Source organism: Pelophylax lessonae (genome assembly GCF_965119305.1).
Source record: "Pelophylax lessonae genome assembly, chromosome: 6".
Taxonomy (NCBI): Eukaryota; Metazoa; Chordata; class Amphibia; order Anura; family Ranidae; genus Pelophylax; species Pelophylax lessonae.
Genome location: NC_138773.1, coordinates 229,641,415 through 229,664,154, shown reverse-complemented (window position 1 = coordinate 229,664,154; position 22,740 = coordinate 229,641,415). Strand labels below are relative to the sequence as shown.

General features: G+C 45.8%; 1 protein-coding gene across 1 annotated transcript; it reads left to right on the top strand.

The window, feature by feature from the left end:
* Positions 1-7,059: 7,059 nt before the first annotated feature.
* On the top strand, positions 7,060-13,877 carry LOC309559093 (anterior gradient protein 2-like). The gene is made up of 8 exons (XM_082262229.1): positions 7,060-7,210; positions 7,498-7,674; positions 7,857-7,920; positions 8,204-8,256; positions 10,207-10,283; positions 10,536-10,599; positions 12,387-12,470; positions 13,333-13,877. The coding sequence occupies exons 2-8, from the start codon at positions 7,503-7,505 to the stop codon at positions 13,380-13,382; spliced, it is 564 nt and encodes a 187-aa protein (XP_082118355.1). The 5' UTR covers positions 7,060-7,210; positions 7,498-7,502; the 3' UTR covers positions 13,383-13,877.
* The last annotated feature ends 8,863 nt before the right edge of the window (positions 13,878-22,740 follow it).

Sequence of the window (22,740 nt, the reverse complement as noted above, 5' to 3'; positions counted from 1 at the left end):
GGGAAGAGATTTATGTCATTTTTATTTATTTATTATTTTACTAGCAATGGCAGCGAACTGCGATTTTTAGCGGGACTGCGAAATTGCAGTGGACAGATCGGACCCCTAACTGACCTTTTTGACACTTTTGGGGGGACCAGTGACATTACTACAGTAATCAGTGCTAAAAATATGCACTGTTACTGTAATAAACACATTGGCTCGGGAAGAGGTTAACCTAGTGGGTGATCAAAGGGTTAAATGTAAGCCTAGGGGAGTGTTTACTAACTGTGGGGGGAGGGGCTTGTGAAATGACCACATAAAGACCTGTAATCCTATATAGAAGGATCACAGGCGCTCTGTGATCATTTCAGAGAGAAGAACGGTCAGCTGTCATTACAACAGCTGACCATTCTTCTCTCTCAGCGGGGAGCGATCGCAGGTGGCCGGCGGCAATCAGTGCCGCCAGCCCTGTGCATCGGCATCCACGCTGCCTAGTGGGAAAAGGGAGTGCGCCGGTGGCGGCGTGCGCTCGCCCCCTAGCACCACGCGCACGACCGATGTAGTACTACGTCAGTTCGCGCAGCCGAGACAGTCTGCCGCAGTAAAATTGCGGCAGGCAGTCGGCAAGTGGTTAAATCTTAACTCCAGAAATTTAAAATCATTTCTGTTTTGAGTGAAGAAAGAATATAGAAACCAGAGGCCACCCAGGACTTTCAAATAAGGTGATACATTCTATGTGTAAAAGCTGGAGGAGCGCTGTGCAGTATGCTCCTGTGCTGCCCTCCTCTCCTCCTTCATCCCCCCCTGAATGTGCAGTTGGGGTGGCCCCATTGTAAACAACTGTAGAATGGACCAAACTGCTCTGTGTGAATCCCCCCCACAGACTGGAAGAGGATCAGGGGACATGTAGTGCTATTGTGCTCGCAGTGACTTTCATTCAACCAGGTATGTCAGAGGAGCTAAGGCACAGAACAAAGAACCCAAAATTACTAAACGTCTCCTACAGTGGTAGCGCTACATATGCACAATATACATTTGGAGCACTGTGTAATTTATCTACTTTTCAAAAATATGATTTTCAATTTAAGTCCCATTGAGATCTATGCATTTACATAGAAAAACAGGAACGGCTAGAGAATGGAGGAAATGTTGGATAAGACCCACATCCCTGATACAACAGAGAAAAGGGAGAAAAAGGACCCCCCCCCCCCCCAATGGGACTTTATTGGTCTTTATCCTATTGGTTAATGATAACCCAATGAATTATAAGTTGTACAAAAAGTAAAATCGATAATATTTATTTTTACAAAAAAGACAAAAAAGTGTAAAACATGCAAACAAAGGTGGCTAGCCCTAAAAAGACTCCATCATAGGTTGTCACTGTGTATACAGACATTAATGCATATATAGAATGTAATGAACATTTTACTCATATAGCAACATAACTGCACACCCTACGCGTTTCTGGATTTGGATTCCTTCTTCAGGGGTTTATGAGTAGTATAGTCAAAGACAACACTTACGATGCAAAGAGTCACAGAATACCCAGCGTGTTTTAAAATCAACATATTGCTATATCCATCCCAATAGATCAAAAGGAGTGATGGTCAAGAACGCGCATGCAGATGTCCCAAATCTTGGATCCCAACAAGACCTGGCAGAGCGCCCCAGCGACAACATCGCGCAGCATGAGCAGGAGCTCAATAAAGAAACAGAGGCCCACAAAGCCCACAGCTGCAGTCCAAGGGAGGCATTTAGGTAGAGCCAGGTACTGAATAAAAAATTATGGGAGGTCTGATCAGTAAAATTTTCTTCCAGCAGAGGTCCAAATCACATGTTTCTGTGATGACTCAGGTCCTTCACATTAAAGCCCCCCTCCTATATTTCACAATCCCGTTCTTACATCAGTGTCCTCATTTCCTCTGCACTCAGCCCCTGGAGCTTTGGCCCCTTCACATCACAGCCACCTGCAGCTGTGGCCCCCCTTCACATCACAGTCCCACCTTCACATCACAGCCTCCTGTAGCTCTGTCCCCCTTCACATTACAGTCCCCCGCAGCTGTGGCCTCCCTTCACATCAAAGCTATCTACAGCTGTGGCCCCCCTTCACATCACAGTCCCCCCCCCCCACCCGCAGCTCTTGTTCATATTAACAAGCTTGTGATTGGTTGCTAGGACCGCCCTGCATCCTAACAACCAATCACTAGCCTGGTGATATGAAAAGTTTATTTTAGCATCTCCTGTCCTCCATCTAGTGCTGCTGTGCCTCTATGTGCAGAACTGCTCTGCCTCCCTTTCTCCGCTCTGCTGTGATAGTGACAGCAGTGGAAGCAGAGAGAGAGAGAACCGGCTCCTAAATGGCGGGTCCGCGGTGGTCTGGATGACTCCGTCCAGATCTGGATTGCGATCCGCTATTTAGTGATGCCTGGCATAGAGGTATGTTATTTTGATGTATTGGGCAGGTGCATGGACAGAATGGGGAGTGGATAGGGTTAACAGCCATTGACTGAGGCTTGTTAATACCTGTTGCCAACACATCAAAATGTGTGTTACATGCACATGATGGGTTGTTATTCACTTCTATGGGCTTTACAATTTACTAAAATGCAGAAAAAAATTGACATGTATTTTTAAAAATTCGCTGCACTGCAGCACTTCGATGAAGGAGGGGAACCACTAAACATGCATTTTAGTGCATCAGAACCCATGGGTTAAGATGCAACAGTGTAAATGAGTCCAAAAACTTTGGTTGTTTAATACAATGTATCATGGTGTGGCTTGTGAATGGTGTATCTTCAATTAGGATTTGTCATTTAAGCTCCTTATATTCAGATATGGTGTCATTTCTACAAACTGGATTCTAATTACACTCTCTCAATAATGCACTGATTAGGCCTCTCCCAGTTGACTATAAAATCTTATCACCTGACTTTATCTGTATCCTGCTCTAGGAGCTTTAAATGACTGTACAGTTCAGCCAGAAGGAGCCGAATGCTCCGCCTAGCAGTGCACCTGTAGATGTGATAAATGAAGCATTGCTGGGTTTTAAGAAAATGTTACATAAACGGATACTGTGCATTAAATCTATAGATAACAGCAGCTGTGTGACAGAAGCATAATCATTATGTGATCTGAAACATTCTTTATGGTCAAGGGAAGCTGTGTAATTTAATTTTATATTTAAATGATTTGGTGACATGACATCGATGGGAGTTAAATTAGCTTTGATCAGAAGTAGAAGCACGTCATATAAAAGCACCATAGCTACATTTACAAGGGCGATTAGCAGACCCTGCGAATGCAAGCGACAAAAATCTGTGAATTCCTGCATCTGAAATGACAGGTGTGTGAATAACTGTTACCTGTGGTAATTGTGGCTGGACACCCACAGAATTTGTTCATCCATAATCACCGAAGTCAGTGCCGGCCCTACCTTGGGTCCCACTCAGTGCCGGGACAAGGTCACCAGCGCCCAGGGCAAGGATGTCAAACTGCACCCCCCTTCCATTAGGGTTAGGGTCAAGGCGCCCCCCCATCCCTGCAATAAACCATTGCGCCCAGGGCAATCATCCCTCCTGCCCACCCCTTGTCCCAGCCCTGGTCCCACTGGGTCCATTGGACCCAGGCAGCACTTTGAGAGGGGCAGCAAATTGATGCCCAACATTCTTTTTTCCAGCAGTTTTGTATGTCTTCAGGTTGTGGCGCATTACTGGCGGCATTTCCCCATCTTATACTGCCGCCCATAGTGCAAACTGATGAGTATGAGGCAGAGCACCCCCCCCTGGGGAAAGTCCTTTACATGATAGCGATGTGAGCAATTTGATGATTTGTGGTTTGGAATTGAACATAATGGTAGGTCATATATTTATGCATGTAGACAAGGTGCTGTTGCAAGTAAATCTGACTGATAAATTTAATTTAGTTTTACTTATGATATAAAACAATGGATATGGGGGCCTTTTAGTGGGCATAATGTTTTTATTTTGGGGGGGGGGCAGCATCTCATTTTTGGACCCAGGCAGCATAATGTCTTGGGCCAGCCCTGACCGCAGTAATTACTAGCTATGCAAGCACTCGCGAATAGCTGCGGCCGCCATCATCCTGTCATTATATTGGCTGAGCATGTGCAGCTCTTTGCACACACCTGCAATTCCGGATGCAAAAATACACAGATTCTTGCCATTGGAAATCACATGGTGTTCTAATCACCCATGTGAATGTAGACTAAATTCCTCAGCTGGATTTTCCTAACATTGGTAACATGCATCAGTGCAAGGCATATATACACACACTAAAATACTCACCTGGATTTTGATATACAGCAATATTCTTAGATCAGTTATTTTTTTTAAATGTCCTTCGTTACTAAGAAATAGGCCAGATTTGTGCATTACTCCCAGTGGCAATAGCTGGGTGTATGCACTATGAAAATGACTGGAATTAGGAATTCTGCTAGGTTTTGTATTGCTTTGCCCCCAAAGTATTTCCTGTCCCTGTGACACCAGGAAAAGAAATAAAGAGGCAAGTGTCACTGGCACAGGAAAGTGCAAAACAAAATATAAAAACTGAAACTCCAGGCAAATATACAAATAAATGCATATCTCTATTTATTAATACATGTAGGTAGCGTAAGTACCAAAAGATGACTAGGTTCTTGCCTCTTGGAATCTTTAGTACAGCACAGTTTAGATTAGGAGAGAAAGAAGAAGCACAAGGAGTCAGCGAGTTGGGTTACAATGCTAAAGTACTAGCAAGTAACATGCTCTTAGGAAGAGAGAGCGGAGTGACAGGGTGATGAGCTTTCTAGTGTACCGTTTTTCTTTTTACTGTCCATTTACAGTCTCGGAGAGGGACAAAAACAAGAGTTCTATGATCACAGCATACTTTTTTATTTTATATCATCAGGATTACAAAAACATTACAACAAGAGTTATTATTTACAATTCAATATAAATTCACTTGGAAAATCTCCTTGGGATCACTGCCTGTCTGCTCTTTTTTTTGCTTTCACTTTCTAAGGACTACATATCCCATGGTACCTTGCTGCTTGCAAGCAGTGATTTCTGTACTGCCTCCTCCTCTTAAAACTCCTCCTCTCAGCACTTCTGTAGTTGAGATAGCAGGCTCTGTGAATGCTGTGACACAGCAGTGCCTACTCAGGGCATAGTGAATACATGTCACAGAATCCAATTAAAGTGATTAAAAAAAAACAAAACATAAAACAAACATGTTATACTTACCTCCTCTGTGCAATTGGTTTTGCACAGGGCAGCCCGGATCCTCCTCTTCTCAGTTCCCTCTTTTCTGCTCGTGGCCCCTCCCTCCTGTTGAATTCCCCCACAGCAAGCAGCTTGCTATGGGGGCACCTGAGCTGCCATTTGGACCTGCCCCTCTCTCTCCTGATTGGCTAACTGAGTTTGACTGACAGCAGCGGAAGCTAATGGCGGTTCTGCTGTGTCTCAGCCAATCAGGAGTCCTGGATGGCCAAGGGACTCGTGGACATCACTGGATAGAGATGGGGCTCAGGTAAGTATTAGGGGGGCTGATGCACACAAAAGGCTTTTTATCTTAATGCATATAACCTTCTGCCTTTACAACTCCTTTAAATAAATGTGTGGGGATCTTCACAAAGTATGCTTGCAAAACTTCAACATTGTCTTGATTAAAAGAAAAGTTTTTTTTTCAAAATCATACCTAGGTGGATGCAGCATCTCTAAGAAGCTCTATGATTGAGAACCCAGTGATTAAACACTGCTGATCGCTTAAATCCCAAAGCTTCGTGAGCAGAGAGCTGGTGACTGTCCTTCACCAACTCTCTGCTCTGAACCCCCCACCCCATGCTCACTGGATCACTGGGCTGTGGAGGGGTCAGGAGCTCGCTGAGTGGCTGAGCCAGGTGCCGGTCCAGGGTTGTTGGTGGATCCTGCCTTTATTGGTGCAATCTTGCCCCAGCCTGGACTGGCTCTGTAAAATCAGCCGACAGCGGGCTTCAGCTCGCTGTCTGCTGAAAATGGGTCTCAGCAATGCAGAACGAACTGCACTCCTGCGATCCACAGGAGAAGTACAAGCTTTGGCTGTACTAGACTAGAAATAATTGAAATACTGTACAATGTGAAAATTAATATATGATTTAAAGTCTGACCATAGATACATTTTCACTGTAGTAAGCAAATTGCAGGTCTCTTGTCTTGGCAGACAGGGATGCGCTATGTGTCAGTGGTGTGTAAATTTCAGAATGGACAAAATTACAAAACCTTTGGCAGGTTGAACAGTTAACATTTATTTATCTGTGGATTTAGCTGTCTGCCTTGAGTTCAGCTTTAAGATTATAAGTTATTTTGCACATTTGGTAAAAGAGAATTTTTCTTCCTGCCATCTCTGAATATACTGTAACTATGGGAACTGTACATATTTATGCATAAGATAATGACGCATCATTTTTATTGTGTTCATAATTTTCCAGTGCAGAAGAGATGAAGATTTGTTGAGATAAGCTTTCATTCTCTACTGCATAGTTCCATTTTGTTCTGTAAAAACACCATAACCAAGTTCGCGTGGAGGTACAATTTCTGATGCCCCAGGGTCTACCTAGAACATGCAGGCCGATAGCTGTGCTGAGACTACACTTCTTAGTATGAGGTAACAGCTACTGTAGCTCAAGGGCCATATTCTGGTTTAGACAGTATTGTGCACAATAGATTTCATTGTAATTATAAGTTAGCCCTGAGCATTATTTTTTGGACGTTTGGCATGTATGAATTAAAAGCAAATGATGTTTAGAGAAACAGATATAAGTGTAAAATGTCCTTCAATTGTAAATGAGCAAAGAAGTACAGTCATGCTTGTGAATGGAATGTACAGTCATACATTTTCTTAATTGTTCTTCTTGGTTCTGAATCTCACAAACACTGTACTCTTCAGCCAATAAGTATAGGACACATCCAGAAGAAAGGGCCAGGGACGGGTGTGTCCCCCAGCATATCTCAACTAAACAAACAATGGCAACCCGGAGAAAAGAGAAAGGTGTGATGGGGGCAGTTCTTAGCTTTCGTTGAGCTCTGGGTTGGGTCAGTCAGACTGCAGGGATCAGGACATCCTGGTTTTAAGGCTGACGTTGATCTTTGGCAGACTGCTCAGCTCTGGGTATAAATAGATGTTCACCTGTAACCTTCAGTACTGATCATCCTGGTAGACTTCTGACATTGCCAGAGGCAGCCACAAGCCACAGGTGAGTGAAGGAAACAGTCTAGCAGCAGATTCAAAGGATGCCTTTTTGCCTTTTACAGTTATTTTCCACAATTGCTCTATTTTTTAACTTTCTATAGCAAACCCTGTGTATACTTAAAGATGTATTAATAGAAAACATTATGCACAATTTTGGAGTATTTTATACAGTAACAAGAGTTGTTTGTATATTGTTCATACAAGGGTTTTGGCAGCTTTGGCATGTTACCTGATAGGGGTAATCTGAGATCACCATTCATTAGTAATTTTTCTGTATTTTTCTCTTTATAGACACCATGAATTCCAACCTGTCTATTTGTTGCCTGCTAATCCTCCTGTGTACTGTGATGAATGAGGCTGCCACCAGAAAGCCAAAAAGACAGCCAGCAGCTGATACCGCTGCTTCACCGAAGCCTGATACAGAATCTGCTGAAGCCCCTGTCGGTCAGCCCAAAACTCTTGACAGAGGTAAGTGATTCACTAAGATGTTACTGGGGGTGATCTTGGTGGAAAGGTATACACTTATTATGCTAACGCGAGGAAAGTCCTTTCAATAGTGGAGACATTAGAAATTGCTGTGGTGGGAAATTTTTTTTTTTTTTTTTTTTATATTGAGAGCTGATGAATATGATTTATTCTTTTCTTTTTAGGCTGGGGTAGTGAGATTGCGTGGATCCAGACCTATGAAGAGGCCTTAGCCAAAGCCAGGGAATTGTAAGTACATCCCTCTCATGCCATCACATACAAGGATACCTGCATGTTTTTTTTAATCAGTCATAAGGTTAAATCCTTACGTGTACAGTATGGGTAGATTATGGTTTTGTTGTCAAACTTGGAATAAGAACAATTCAGTTATAAAATTCTATTGCACTGGCTTTGAGTTTTATTACACTCTACATATATAATCACTAAACCCAGTGTGTTTGCAGCAAAGGCTTAAAAGTAGTCACGTAGCTTGTATCATAACTTTTTTTCTTTTGTCAATATTTCTTTGCAGAAAGAAACCTCTTATGGTGATTCATCATCTGGAAGACTGTCCCTTCAGCCAAGGTAAATTTATTGATATCGGTTTTAAAATATTGTCAATAAGTGTTTTTTGTAAATGATCAGGGGCGTACCTACAGGGGTTGCAATTGCAACCGGGCCCCATGCTCCAGGGGGCCTGTGTGGCTCCCCTGTACACCTGGATAGGAGGGGTGGCGGGGGCAGCATGTAGAGAAATCACGGTCCTCCTTTTAGCTCCTGTAGCTGCAGTAGGAAAATGGAGGGGTTTGGTTCTTCTCTATGCTGCCCCCGCCACTCCTCCTATTCAGTTCACTTGTGTTCTGCTGTCTCCGGGTCCCTGTGTGCTCCTCCAGTCCCCCTCCCCCCCCACTGTGCTGCCCACCCCCCCCCAACTGTGCTCCCTCCCCTCTCCTGCCTGCTGCTGCAGGGGATGTGTCACAATAGAGAACCAGGAAGGGGTCAGTAAATATCTAATTTACCAGCTCCTTCCTTTTCTGAATGGACAGAGTCATAGTCAGTGACATTGTAAAAAACAGAAAAGAAAATGATAAAAAATAATACAATTAAAATACCGAAAAATAAAAACTACTGACACCAGTGGGTGAACTTCCAGGATCGCAAAGGTCACACTTGTGACCGAGTCCTGGCATTCCATCACCGTCAGGAGGCCCCAAGATGGCAGGAAGGGGGCCCACTGCACAACTTTTGAAAGGGCCCTGCTGTGGGACTGTAATAAAGGGCCCCGCAATGAGAGTAAAGGTCCCCAGGATCAGTGGGGAGAGCCCCAGGCTTGAAGGGAAAGGCCCCGGCCAAGGGTCCGGGGGGACCCTTCATGGTTTCTTGCATCGGGGGCCCTGAAGGTTCTAGTTACGCCTCTGTAAATAATATAAGTAAAACTTAAACACCATGGGCCTAAGGGGAAAACGTAATGTTGGACCAATTTATGATTTGTTGAAAAATGCACTGTCCTTGTAAACCAACAGGAAAGACAGAGTTTGCCCTGGTCTCAGCAAAGTAGAATGCCATCCCTAATGAATACAATTCCAGCTTCTGGAGCCTAAGAAAAAATATAAAGCTAATAGGCAGAGCTGATAAAGCAAATTATTAGTTCTGGGGGTCATCTTAAATGCATAAAAATGGATTCTGGTGTAATTTATTATTTCCAACCTCTGCTGGTTGCTAATGTATGATGACAGTCGTTGTAACCATGAAAGCCTAATCCTCACTTCTGATTTTGTGACCCTTCTGGGTTTGATGACAACCTTAGAGTCATCAGTCCTGAACATAGGCTGGAGATATGAATCCAAGGGGCGGACTCTTTTTCCACAAATAATAAATAAATAAATAATAGGGGGGCGGACTCTTAATTAAAATTAATGAGCACGAAGTTCCTCCCTATCTTTGAGTTGTTCTTAGACCTGCTCATCTACTGAGCAGAGTGCTTGGTCTTGAAAAATCCTCAAACACTCCCCATTAGAGTAAAATAAGTAGAGGCATAGTGGTGCATGGGGATTTATATAGTTGGTTTAATAAGACATTGGCAGAGTAGAAAATACCATCTATGTCTTGTTTTTGAAGGTGCATTATATTCATCTTTTCTTTAGTACTAGGAAATTTACTAGCCTAGAATACAACATTCTGATACTTTCATGGCTTCATGCTTGATCAAAGTCAGCAACTCACTATGTAGTGATTAAAGGATGACAGCCCTGGGGTAGCTGTGGCCACTTTCAAATTTCTGTGTTGACACAATATTCATGTATCGCAGTAACATTCCTATGGAATAGGTATCTGATCAGCTAGAAAACAGTCCAAGTTTTTCTGTCTAATGGGTTTGTAGGCAGTACACTTATTCCATGTCTGGAATAAGATTGAGAACTTGAATACCTACCCCATGTATCAATAGGATTCAGTGCTCGAAATCTATTTGTTATGATCTGATATTTTACTAATGTTCAATAAAACTGATTATTTAATTTTCTCTCCCATATCCAGAACTGAAAAAAGCTTTTGTTGCCGATGTCCTGGCACAGAAACTGGCTCGTGAAGACTTTGTAATGTTGAACGTAGTGGTGAGTTTCCTAGTAATTTTCTGCAATTAATGCCTAGTTATAATTATGAAATTATTTAAAATGAAATATACAAATATATATATATATATATATATATATATATATATATATATATATATATATATATATAGAGCATTTAATAAAGCACAGGATAACATCCCTGTCGTACTTTTACGACTAATTAAAAAGAAAAATAACTGCCTGCAGCAACAGAATTCCATCTATATATCTGTATCTGCTCTTTGCTTACAGCACCCTATCGCTGATGAGAACCAGTCTCCAGATGGCCACTATGTACCCAGAGTCATATTTGTTGGTGAGTTCTGTTCCCATTGCCAATTGATACAATTTTGCCCTGATTTGGGATGTATGCATCATCCCAAAAATTTGTCTAACATTTCGTTCTTCATTTATCAAAGTATATGAAATAGAAACAGTTTAGTAACTCTTGTGATTCAATAATTCACACGCATTATCCATCATTCATTTTCCAGGGAAAGCTTGACTGTGAATACTTGTGTAAAGGTTTTTATTTAAAGACACTTTGCCTAATAAGACCCACAGTGCCTTCTTACCAGTATCTATATTGGCCAAGTCATTATATGATCATCATTCTAGTCTATTTCATGGTAAATCCACAATGTTTAGAAACTAAAAGGAAATGAATGTGTATTCTAGACATTCGTTGGTCCAACTATGGTTAGACTTGAATTTGAATGAATTAGGGGCAGAAGTCACATATTCACATTTTTTGGCTATACATTTCATAAGAGATCAGCTTGAAGTAAATAATCTTATGCAATAATCAATGTGCAGGATTTTAAAATATTGTTTCTACAAACAAATATATATATATACATACACACACGTTGGGGCAGCCATATCTGCTTATTATACAGTATATGCATGTCCTGCCTTGCAGTGTTACACATTACTTGTGCTTTGCTGCTCCTTTTGACAAGGAAAGGCTGAAAGTTGGCTGACTCATTAAAAACAAAGCCCTCTATTTCCGGCTGATAATTTAAAGTGACTCTGCACATACCTTCAACATCCTCCAAAACCTTACTGCCATGGAGGAATGCTTAGCCCTTCTCACAAGCTCTGGCATATTGTAGTAGTGAAGCTTGCCAATCCTTTACTGCCTTTTGTTTCTCTCCTGCCTTCTGACAAAAAGAGGTTTATCAGTTAACAAAAGCTACCCAAAACATATGCAACAACATATCCTCTAATCAAAAGGCTTCTGGCATAAAAGCAAATTACAGAACTAGCAGGAAAATTTAACATTTAACTGCATATCCAGTTTTTCACGTCTGCGTACAGACAATACATGCTGGTCTTCTGTGTATGTACTTATCCACAATACGCTACCAGCATTATTCTAGGTTGTAGAGCAGGGTTTCTGAACCAGAGTTCCGTGGAACCCTAGGGTTCCTCATGAGGTTGCTAGGGGTTCCTTGAGCATTAGGCAATTTCTACTTCTCAGATAAGTTCGGAATTACACCATTGTTCCTTTTAGCTATCTGTAAGGGGGTAATTCTTTCCAATGATGACAAGAGTAAGGAGCATTCTTCCCATTGACTGTCTCACTAATATGTCATGAGTTGTAGATTTCTAATTTTTAGCAGGGTTTCCCCCGAGACCAGAAATTTATTTCAAGGGTTTCTCTATGTTGAAAAGGTTGAGAAAGGCTGCTATAGACGATTCAAGATCAATTAAAACATTATCCTTTGAGATCTGATTTCTGGTTTGTGGCCCATTACTGACAAAACTGTGCACAAAGGGCATTTATCATGCTATGTATACCTTAGCACCTGGATTCTATCTTATTAGGCCATATGCATTCATATCATAAGGTGTATGTCCACCTTTAGCAAAAAATAGTTTTCTATGATGAAGCAAATTTGAAACCTTTACTGTTTTAAACCTGTTTGAATTGCATTTGACAATAGTGGTTTAATAATTATAGAAATGTTTTAATTAAAGGTATTTATACGAGTTCTTGCTGTCTTAGCTGCACAATTATTGATAGTTCAACTGCCCTAAGCTGTGGTCTTTGTCATTTGCTATTGTTTTGTCCCTTCTAATGGACATGTTTTTTTACAGATCCATCAATGACTGTCAGGACAGACCTTGCAGGAAGATACTCAAACAGACTGTATGCCTATGAAGCTGGAGACATCCCAGAATGTAAGTAGCACTGGAAAACTGTTTTGTGTAAAAGGAAATAATTATACATGTTCCCCCCCTTTTTTTTTTAATATAAAAAACACTTTTATTAACTGTGGGGGGAAACAGAGATATCGCTTTTAACTTAGGTCACAATGACTGTTTTTGTTTAATGATGGTGTATAAATTCTATTCTCATTATCCTAAAGCTAAAGTGACATAGCAAATCTGCAAATTTTTTGGTTACCCAACAATTGCTTACTTAAAAACTTGGTGCAGAGGAAAAGTAGAGGTGTTCCTTATAGTGAAAAATCATAAGCCATCTAACATAATTTAATGTGGATTAGAATATGTGATCTAACTGGTTACTGTGAGGAACAGGCCTAGCCCACAAGAGGTTCAATCTCTATTTTAAATAGTATCCATGCTCTTAGGGGCAGGGCTTACACCCCAGAGGTCTGCTGTGCTCCCCAATAAACAGTAGGATAAATGGGGAGATGCTATTGCTGATCTAACTCTGAAAATGCTAGTTTCCTGGTTATTTTGTTGATTCTCTGTCTTCAATTCTTTTGAGACCTAGAATACGCATGCAATCTGTGAACGAGCATGTAGTAGGGTCGGAATTTCGGTCTGTGATTTAAACAATATGGAAGGCAGTGATAGCTAGGCATCCAACATTTTCAGAAGGTAGTCAGCAATGGCAGTCTACATATTTTTCTCCCGACAGGTTTCTTTGCAATTATCTTCCCCTGTCAAAAAACAGATGACAGTTTGTATTGCTTCAGCCACTTTACATGCAATTATGGTTTGCATAATGTACTGATTCTTATACCATCATGGATGATGATGTTAACACTTGTCTTTTATTATATTTCACCAACAGTGGTTACAAACATGAAGAAAGCTAAAATCCTCCTTCACACAGAGTTGTGAGTGCCCACAGAAGGGAGTCTTCCAGTGCTCCAATGGTGACCAGGAAAGCACCACGTAGCACAACCCAGGAAAGACCAGCAAGTCCCTATTTAAACAGTCCCTCATCCTACATGACACATGGTGAACTTGACCAGGAAGAACTCCTAGCCTCCTCATTTACCAGGTCTCATTTGGTTAAACTCCTCCACGTACACTGGTTTTATTCTTAACTCACAGATATTTAATATTCCTTTACCTATATGCACTCCCCTAGTTAGCTGAAAAGATCCATAATGCACAGATGAATTTGAAATTAACTTCTGTTTGATATAGTGCTGTACAAACAAAGCAACACCCATCCGTCAATATTAGCCTACAATTCACACTATAAATCTATTCTTTATGCAGACGCCAGTGCTTTGTGGGAGTCTCTAGAATTTACAACCTTTTACAGGCTGTCAGAACTCTAGCCCTTGCTTCTTTCTCACTGAAAATATTTTGTCCAAGTTATTTTATTCTATTGATTTGTGTTATTTTATACAATCCACCTAATTACAGTGGGTGGGCGTAGTGTCACCGGTGTGATGTTACTAAACATAGGTACATTAGGGGCTCCTGTTCAGGTTTTTTGCACACACTTCTTTGGATCAACAGTTCACCTCCTCTTTAACTTTATACATTTTATATGAATATATTTACTATGTATTTTTAACTGTATCAATAAATGTTTTATCAGAAGCATTCTGTCTACTGAGTGGTTAACTGCGCTTTAACAAATACAGGTTTATTAGTAAGAAAATTTAGTTTCATGATGTCTTCAAACAGAAAGGACCAAACCAGTAATAGCTTTGTTTATACATAACTTAAAGGGAAGCTACATCATATTTTTCAGTGAGCACATACATAGTAATTGCGTTAGATTAAGGATATATAAATAAAGGGGCATTCATGTTTGCTCACGCACAGATACAAAGGCTCCAGTCCCTAATTTGGATTGCTGCACAATGGTACCATAGTTGCCAACATTTGAAAAAAATTTCCAGGGACACTTTGCAGCACAGCTATCAATGATTTACCACACCCACTTCACTGAAGCTCCGCCCACTCTGCATAAATAATCTCCGCCTACTTGTCATCAGATTATGGGGTCTACTCAATAAAGAGAGAATTACAGGAAATTGAAAAGGGAGGTGCACATATAATGAATTATATCATAAGTGACACATGCTCATTGAAAACACTTACATTTGCCCTCCCTTAAGGCTGAAATGGAAATTTAAACTGGTTCTTTCAATATATGCTTTTCCAAGTTTTAATGCATACCAATATTTTTGTAAGTGAAGCCTTGCACTCATAAATCCTATGTTTATGTTGATGTCGGCCCACAACCAATTTTTTTCCTGGGCACTAGCTGCCCGTAACGGGCATTTACAGATAGCCGGGACAAATTAAATTACCCAGGACAGGGTCCTATTTCCTGGGACTGTCCCTGCAAAAATGGGACAGTTGGCAGGTATGTGGTACTGCTTCCTCATATAAATCAAATCTGAGTCCACTGACTGATTGAAATCAATAAGCACCTCTCTGTCTGGCTATCTTACCTCCACAGTTGTTAAAGCGTTATTCCACCAAAAAAGGCTTTTATTGCTGCTTTTGGTCCCATTGGGGAAGTATCCTCTCTTTTCTTGTCCTGGTGACAATTTCCAAAGACAACAATTACAAGATAATGGAGATTTCTAGACTTTTCTCAATCTAAAAAATGTTTTATTGCATTATGTTCCTGTTAGAGCGAGGGATACCTATTTACCAATCAAATCATAAATAACAAACAAAAGTTTTGGCTGCAGTTCCATGCACACTGGATGTTTTTACAGCTGCTGTTTTTGGCTTCAGACATTTTTTTCCTCAGCCAGTAAACTCCCCAGCATGTTATCCTATGTATCCATGCACTCATTGGGTGATACCATCAGTTTTTGGCAGGGGCGTTTTCTGGCTGTTAAAAAACCCCCAGTACTAGTGGGTCTTTTAGAGGAGTTTTTCAGCTGTAAAAACACTCTAAGCGCTGGTTCACATAGGTGCGATGACAACCATCGCATGTGATTCGCAACACAGAGCACTGCAAATCACATGCAATGTCTGTGTGATGCAAATTCAGCCATACAGATTGTATGGCTGAATTCGTATCGCATTTGGACACTCACACAGGACCCTTTTTTGGGTCCGCACCAGAATCGGATCGCATGGAACTGACAGTTCGCACTGCGATATGCAAACTGATCTGGGGGGTGGGGGGGTGGGGTGTCATTAACTTTGTATTGATACCCCAAGCGATTCGCATATGGCAGTGTGAATTGCCTGCAAGTTGAATGCTTTGGGGGAATCCGCAGTGGATTCGCAGGGTTCCTGCATCACATATATGTACACCAGGACTAACTCTGAAAAAAGCCTAAAACGCCATAAAACTCTGAAAATTCAACGTTTATCAGCATTTTTGAGCCATAAGCTTTTGTGGGAGTATAATTTAGTTTCACAAAGCTAAAAAATGCTGCAGCTTAAAGACGCCACTGCAAAAATGCTGAAAAACTCATTCTACAGCTAGTTCTACAGGATTTTTATAAAGTCCAGTGTGCATATGGCCTAAAGGATAAGTTAAAAAACAAATATATAAATAAATGCACATCTTTTTGCAGGTAACAAAAAAAATCTCTTTCCTATTTTTTTTTTTTTTGGGTGCCTGTAAGGCATTTTACCCATGATCAGCCAGTCGTGGGTGCTTTGCAGGGCTCTTGCAGACTCTATGCATAAGCTGTCTGCTTGGCCCTCGCACGAGCAGGAAGTTACACACTGACAGCCTCAATAAACTACCTAGAGTGCTCAACAGCGCCCTGGTAGTTCACTGAGAACTACAAGCCGACATGGCCACTTTTTTTTTTGAATTGTGACAGCAGACATGGGGAGAAGATCCCCAGTCCACTGTCACAGCGGGAACTTGGGGGGGGGGGGGTTTGTGGGGGCAGCTGCAGCAGTAACATGGTGAACCCTGAATATGGGTGTAACATTTTACTAGGTAAACTATTATAAAAGGTAAACTTTTTTTTTTTCAAATATTTTATTTTAGAAAAGGAACAACAGGCGAAAAACAATCAGTGACACGCACTGTACATACATACGTATCAAATATAACATAAAATGAAAATGTAAACCATAACATCTCAGTGAAAAACAATGAGGGTCCCGGTAAGGTCAAACGTGCCGACCCCGGAGTCGGGGAAGGTGCAGAAACCACTACACGAAATCATGGATAACCGGGCCCCTATACGGGCATGTGGAGGGGCTAGATTATAGAGAAGGGGAAAACCTTTCCCGACCGTCGTTCCTCAATTTTATCCCAGAAATGGAAAAGAGAAATGAAAGCAGAGCCCCAGATTGGGCGACATACAAAAACCACAAGGAGGGAGGATGAAAGGAATGGGAGAGGAGGGGGGGGAGAAACAGATGGGGGAATCCCCCGCATGGACAGACCCACGGGCACCCCCGTGGTAGTAATAATCAACCGCACATCAGAGACTTGCCTTTGTCGGAAAGCACGAAGACATTCCAGAAACCCCAAATCTTATCGTATCGTTCCCTGCGATGCTGTCTCGTGAGGGTGAGGTCCTCCATTCTGTTAATGTCCTCCGTCCTGCGCATGCAGTCCCCAATAGTCGGCACTCTAGTCGTCTTCCAGAGCAGCGGGATGCAAGCCCTCGCGGCACTCAAGACATGAGGGATGATTGATTTTTTGCATTTCGAGATTGGCATAGAGGAAACCTGGAGCAGGAAGAACTCCGGGGTGTCCGGGATCTCCCGGTCTGATAGTTCCCCCAAAAGGGCCCGGACGTCTCGCCAGAAGGGACGTAATCGGGGACAAGACCAAAATACATGGAGTATCGTGCCAACTCCACTCTGGCACCGCCAGCAAAGGTCCGACGTGCCGGGGAAGAACTTGCCCAAGAGAGAAGGAACCCTATACCACCGGGTGAGGATTTTATAATTCAACTCCTGCAGTTTCGCACAGGTCGGAGTCTTCAAAGCTAGGGTGTAAACCTTTAAGCGTTGCGCCGGAGTGAGATGTAATTGAAGATCCCGCTCCCACTTGCCCAATCCAGGCAGGACATAGTCCTCCCCCGGAGAGACCAGTAGGCCGTAGGATTTGGACAATGTGCCCGGCAGGGTCCCGCTCCCCACGCAGTACTCCTCAAACGGAGTGAGGTCTCTGGAGAAAGACGATGGGTCCGGCAAAGAGCGAAGGTAGTGGTGTACCTGGGCAGCGTGCCAGAATCCCAACTTGTAGGGGCCACTATCCGACATCAATTCCTCTAACGTCGGCCACCGAGACCCCCTGAGGAAGTGGGCAGCCCGGGAGACGCCTCGGGACATCAGTCCCCGGAATGCCGCCTCCCCCAGTCCTGGCGAGAACTCCGGGTTACCCAGAACCGGGCAAAGCGGGGACGTCTGCGCGGAAATGGAGGGGTGGGACAGAGCGCGACGAGTGGTCGCAATCGTAATGCCTATCGTGGGGTGGTCTCGGAGGCCTCGCGGCAGGTCCCCCCTGACCCACGGCAGCCCCTCCAGAGAGGCGACAGATTGTCCCCGTTCTAGTTGTACCCATAATTTGCCTTCACCGTGTCTCCACCAGTCAATCAGCCGGCCAAGATGGACCGCTGTATGATATTTAGCCACGTCAGGAAGCGCCAGGCCTCCCGAATGCTTCGGTAGCGTCAACTGGGCACGAGACAGCCTAGGCCTCCCGTGAGCCCATATGAATTTCACAAAAAGGCTGTGGGTTTGAGTGAAAAAGGAAGCTGGGATCCGCACAGGCAGTGCCTGCAACAGGTACAAGATCTTAGGGAGGATCGACATCTTAATTAAGTTGCAACGTCCAAACCAGGAATGCAGACCAGCATTCCAAGTCTGCAGCAAGCCACGAATTTGGGTCAGGAGGGGAGGGAAGTTCAGGTCATAAATTTTGGACAACTCCGAGGAGATCTGAGTCCCGAGGTATGTCAGGGCACCCCGAGTCCACTTGAAGGGCAACGCGGAGGACAAGTGCTCCAAGAGGGGGGCCGAGACACCCACCCCCAGAGCCTCGGACTTATGAAGGTTCACCTTCATGTTGGAACACATACCGTATCGGTCCAATTCCTGCAATAGGTTGGGTGCCGAAACCGCCGGGTTCGTAATAGAAAAAAGCATGTCGTCGGCGTAGGCCGACACCTTACATTCCAAGTCCCCTATCTTAATTCCCGAAATGTCGGGATTGGCCCGTACCCTGCCCAGAAGCGGTTCCAGAGAGAGCGCGAACAGCAGCGGGGAGAGGGGGCACCCCTGCCGGGTCCCATTAGAAATGAGAAAAGGGCTAGAGAGCACTCCGTTACACTTCACCTGGGCCGATGGGCAGGAGTAAATATGTCCTATCCAGGCCATCAACGTGTCCCCGAAGCCCATCGCCCTCAACGTGGAAAGCATGAACCGCCAGCTGACGCGGTCAAATGCTTTCTCTGCATCTGTGTTGAGTAGTACACAGGGTATGTTCGTTGACCGGGCCACGTGGATAAGGTTCAGGACTTTAGAGGTATTGTCCCTCGCCTCCCGAGAGGGAATGAAGCCCACCTGATCCAGATGGACCAAATGCGGCATGTGACGGCTGAGGCGATTGGCCAAAATCTTTGTGAACACCTTCAGGTCTATATTAAGTAGGGAGATAGGCCTGTAGCTACCGCAGCTGGAAGGGTCTTTTCCCTCCTTGGGAAGAACCGAGATATGAGCCCTAAGGGAGTCCGGCGGGAAAGAAGACTCCCCCCTGCCCAGTGAATTGAGCCAAGCCACCCAATGTGGACCAAGCACATCCATATAAGTGGAATAGTAAGGCAGGGTGAAGCCGTCAGGACCCGGGGCCTTCCCCGCCTGTAGAGCTCCCACCGCTGCCTGAAGTTCCAGCACGGTAATGGGGGCCTCCAGTTCTTCCCTAGCCTCAGCTCCCAGGGACGGAAGGTCCACTGAGGCCAGGTAGTCCTCCTCAGCGGACAGAGCTCCCCCGTGTTCCGGGAGGTTGTATAGGGAGGCATAGAAGTTCCGGAATTCATCCGCAATCTGTGTGGGCAACGTAGCCGTGCCCCCTGAGGGGGACGTAATACGGGGTACATAAGTCGCAAGCCTCTGTGCCTTGACCGAAGCCGCTAACAGTCTTCCGCACTTATTCCCCTCCATGTAAAAAGCATGGCGGGCCCTCTGAAGGTCCGCTTTGGCCTTGGAAAACATAAGGTCCTGCACTTGACGGCGGAGCGTGAACAACTCCTGTTCCTCTGCTTTGTCCAAGTGTTTTTTGTGGGAAGTTTCCAACCTGTGGATCGCCTCTAGGAGGCGCAGTAATTGCTGAGACCTCTGCTTCTTGAGCCGAGCCCCATGCTTCATAAACACCCCACGAATGACCGCTTTATGCGCCTCCCAGATGATCCCCCGATCGCAGTCCTCCGCAGTGTTAGCGCAGAAAAACTCCTTAAGCTCCTTCAGGACGTCCGTCCGGACGTCTTCGTTGTTAAGAAGGGAGTCGCTCAGCCGCCAGAATCGCGTCCTACCCCGTGTCCCCTCGGAGAGTTTATACACAAGCGAAATCGGCGCATGGTCAGAAAAGGTCATCGTGTCAATCGTAGATTTCAGCACCGCGTGAAGCTGCCCGTGCGGAATCAGGAAGTAGTCTATTCTGGAATACAGCCTGTGGGGTGGCGAGAAAAACGAATAGTCCCGCTCCCCATTGTGCTGCACTCTCCATACGTCAATAAGTTGCGCCTCGTGAAAAGCACGAAGAATCCGCTTTCGGGCAGCGTGGGTCACCGAGGAGCTGCCGGAAGAAGTATCCAACGCCGGGGACAACGGGACGTTGAAGTCGCCTCCCAAGATCAACTGTCCCATCTGAAAGGAGGCGAGTCGCTTGAGGACTCGGGCGACGAATACGTCCTGGCCGTCGTTCGGAGCATAGATGCTCGCGAGCGTCACCACGGTCTCTCCGATAGTACCCCGCAGAAACACAAAGCGACCGTTGGGGTCCATCAGGGAGTCCTGGCAAGTCCAAGGCACCCTGGCAGCCACTAGAATGGACACCCCCCGTGACTTGGCAGCAGCATGCGTGGAATGATAGGAATAGGGGTAGAACCTATTAGTCAGTCTCTGGAGGCGGTCTGAACGAAAATGCGTCTCCTGGAGAAACGCGACATCCGCCCGCCGGCGATGAAGGTCGTTAAGAAGAACCTTTCGCTTCTCCGGGATATTAAGCCCCTTGGCATTAAGGGAGACCACCGTGAGCCCGTCCATGGCGAGGGGAAAGGGAGGGATAACACAACAACAAAGAAACGGGGTGGGAAGAAGGGATGGGGGGTCTAGAAAGGAGGGAGACTTGGTAGCAGGGAGGGTGACAGATGAGGAGTGGAAAAAAAAAAGGAAAATGGAAGCAAAAGGAGAAAAGGCACGAGGTATACACTACTCCTCGCTATCTAAAGGCAGCTAAGCCACCAGGCACTTGGAGACCCGTAGGGGTACTCAAGCGCAGGCCTACGTGGGGAAGTGGGTAGATCAGGCACAGCTCGAGCCGCTGTCTCCGGCCCCCACCCAGCCCAACGCCCAGGGAGGGTCCCGCGAACAAGGAGACAGAGGCGGTATAGCAACCTAGGAGGCAGCAGGGAGGGTCCCAGGCATGCCCCACATAGCAGGAGAGCCAAGGGAATCGGGAGGGAAAGAGAAAACAAGGGCGCACTGGCATCAGCAGAACGGCCACAGCGGGAGGAGCCCCAACTGGCCGCCCCACGCCGACAAACATCAATAACAGTAGCAAAAACATAAACTTAAACTCTAAGTGCAATGTGTAGCAGTACCCCCCAGTGGGGGGAAACCCGGGCAGCCATTTCTCAGTGCCCAGTGGGCAGGCCAACACAGTACCACCAGGAAAACAGGGTCACCCCGTGAGCAGGGTCACACTCCCATTCCCGTCCCGGCACCGCCCCGCAAACCCCACACCGTGTGGCCACCCGGGGCTCCCCCCACCATCCATTAAGGCACAAGTCCACCAATCAGAGGCCCCTGGCAGTCCCCGGGAAACAGCAGTCATAGCCCCCCCCTCCCCCCCGCAAAGCACAGAAATACATAAAACCAGCTCCCGGCAATGCCCGCCATCCCCCCCCCCACCCAACACCGCACATAATCAGCCATCCGTAATCAAAATTTCCCAACCCCCCCTCCCCCACCAGCCACCACGATATACCCCAAGCAGAGTGTCCTAGCATAAGTCTGCCGGGCAGAACCCGGAATCCAGTCCACATACAGCTCCCCCACCCGCCGCCCCCCCCCAGTCCTCAAAGTCAGCAGCAAGAGTGGGCGGATGGGCCCCGGGGCCCCACGGGAGCCCCCCTCCAGGGGTCCCCAGTTGTAAATCCCGGAAACACACGTGGACTGGAGCGGGCAGCAACAGGGTAGTCCAAACGTTGGGACCGGGAATCTCCAGAGTCCCCGCAAGAGCCGGTCACCGGAGCGTCCCTAGGCACGAAAGATGCCGCTAGTCCAGGGCAAGGGGAGCCTCAAGGGGGCGGGGGGGGCCAGGGCAGGCGCTCGGGCCAGGCAGTCCATGGGGCATACGGAAGAGGGGTCAGCCAACGGTGCCAGCAGGGCAGCGGGCACCCCAGGCAGTCCGGGCACCGTCATCAAGTGGGGGGAACGGAGGGGGCAGGGGAAGGAGCGGGGGGATCGATCAGCCACAGGGCTCACAGTACCTCAGATAGTGTCGTTCAGTCTTCCCTGGGAGCCTCAGATACACTCGAACGCTGTCGCCGCTGCTGGCGCTGTGGTCGAGGGGCAAGAGGCGCATCTCCTCCGGTGGAGCTCTGGCCCCGACGGTCCGAGGGGTGCGGGAGGAGTACTAACCAGTCCGGGACCTGTACCGGCTGCGTCCCCAGGTAGGCGAAGAGGGCCGGCAAGTCCGAGGGGGATCGCAGTGTAAATGAGGAGTTCGTCTTCCGTACAGTCAACGCCAGAGGGTATCCCCAGCGGTAGGTGGCTCCCTCCCTGCGAGCCAAATCCAAGACGGGGCGAAGCAGCGCCCTGCGGTATAACGTGGCCCTGGAAAGGTCCGGGAGGATCCGGATCAGCGCTCCATCAAAGTCCACAGTGCGTGCCTCCCAGGCCTTCCGGATCACCAGTTCCCTGTGCGAGTAACGGTGGAAGCGGCACACAACGTCCCTCGGGCGGTCTGGGTCCGGCGACCGAGGACCCAAAGCCCGGTGGATCCGGTCGAACTCCAGGTTAGCGGGGAGAGAGTCACCCAAAAGAGTTCCAAGAATTGCCGTGACAGAGG